The sequence below is a fragment of the Eimeria necatrix genome, genomic scaffold, assembly GCF_000499385.1.
Source record: "Eimeria necatrix Houghton genomic scaffold, Enh_scaff3385, whole genome shotgun sequence".
NCBI classification, from domain to species: domain Eukaryota; phylum Apicomplexa; class Conoidasida; order Eucoccidiorida; family Eimeriidae; genus Eimeria; species Eimeria necatrix.
In genome coordinates this window covers 1-1,371 of record NW_013653909.1, presented here as the reverse complement: position 1 = coordinate 1,371, position 1,371 = coordinate 1, and the positions used below count along the sequence as shown (strand labels likewise).

Genomic DNA, 1,371 nt, shown 5'->3' with positions numbered 1-1,371 from the left:
AGCAGCAGCAGCAGCAGCAGCAGCAGCAGCAGCAGCAGCAGCAGCAGCAGCAGCAGCAGCAGCAGCAGCAGCAGCAGCAGCACTGACGTCTCCGCAGCAAGTTCGATGGCCTGGTTGAAGCCGTTGTCGCCTCCGTAAGAAATGTCCACTATTTTAATTATTTTACTTTGAAGTCTTTGGTCAAACATGTCGCTCATTGCCAAGTCCGTTTTGAAGTCCGCAGAACCCGCAAGCACCAGCCCCGCCACGTTCACCTGCGCAAACCCTAAATTAGGGTTTAGGGTTTGGCCTTCTGCGCTGCTGCTTCCCGCAGCAGCAGCAGCAGCTGTTCCGGCTGCAGCAGCTCACTTTGCTGCTGCTCAGCATTAATACCGTGAAGCAACGCTGGGAGTCCTGGGGATTACACTGTAAGTGCAAATGGGCTGCTGCTGCTGCTGCTGCTGCTGCTGCTGCTGCTGCTGCTGCTGCTGCTGCTGCTGCTGCTGCTGCTGCTGCTGCTGCTGCACTTGAAGTTGGGGGGTTTGAGTGCTTTTCTTTCGGGGAATTGGACGAAGCATTGAGGGAAACTGATGGATGAAATGAATTAAATGAAAAAAGGAATTAAATGAATTAAAATTAATAAAATTAATTCATGAAAAAAGAATTAAATGAATTAAAATAAATAAATTAATTCTTTTCAATTTGCTGCTGCTTGCCTTGTCCTGCGTGATGAACATCTGCACTGCAGTTTCCGCCACCTTGCGGACGTAGTTGTGTCTTTTCTCCATTCTCAGACGCGCAAAACTGAAAAAATAAATTAAAATAAATTAAAATAATTAAATTAAATTAAATTAAATTAAATAAATTAAATTAATTAAATTAAATTCAATCAAATGCAATTAAACTGCACCAAACTGCATGCAAAACGCATGCACGCAGCAGCAGCAGCAGCAGCAGCAGCAGCAGCAGCAGAACCAGACCACTTGCAGCGCCCGCACGACCACCAGCATCACCCCCGCAGCAGCAGCAGCAGCAGCAGCAGCAGCAGCAGCAGCAGCAGAACCAGACCACGTGCGGCGCCCCCGCGACCACCAGCAGCACCCCCGCATCACCCCCGCAGCAGCAGCAGCAGCAGCAGCAGCAGCAGCAGCAGCAGCAGGACGCACCGCAGCGCGGACTGGCCGCCCCTGCCGTGCTTCTTGGGAAGGTCAACAGCAAAGCGGTGCAGCACTTCTCTGCTGTTGCCCTGCACGCTGCCGAACAAAGCCCCGTTGCCGTCCACCACGATGAAGCCAAACTTCGCGTCCGACTCCAGCAGCTCCGCCAACGCCTGCAGCAGCAGCAGCAGCAGCAGCAGCAGCAGCAGCAGCAGCAGCGGCAGCAGCAGCGGCA

At 52.3% G+C, this 1,371-nt stretch overlaps 1 protein-coding gene across 1 annotated transcript; it reads left to right on the top strand.

Moving 5' to 3' along the window:
* Positions 1-186: 186 nt before the first annotated feature.
* On the top strand, positions 187-1,371 carry ENH_00044930 (hypothetical protein; the record flags this gene model as incomplete). The annotated part of the gene is made up of 2 exons (XM_013580952.1): positions 187-203; positions 919-1,371. Coding segments are annotated over 2 exons (470 nt in total), but the record flags the coding sequence as incomplete, so codon positions are not given.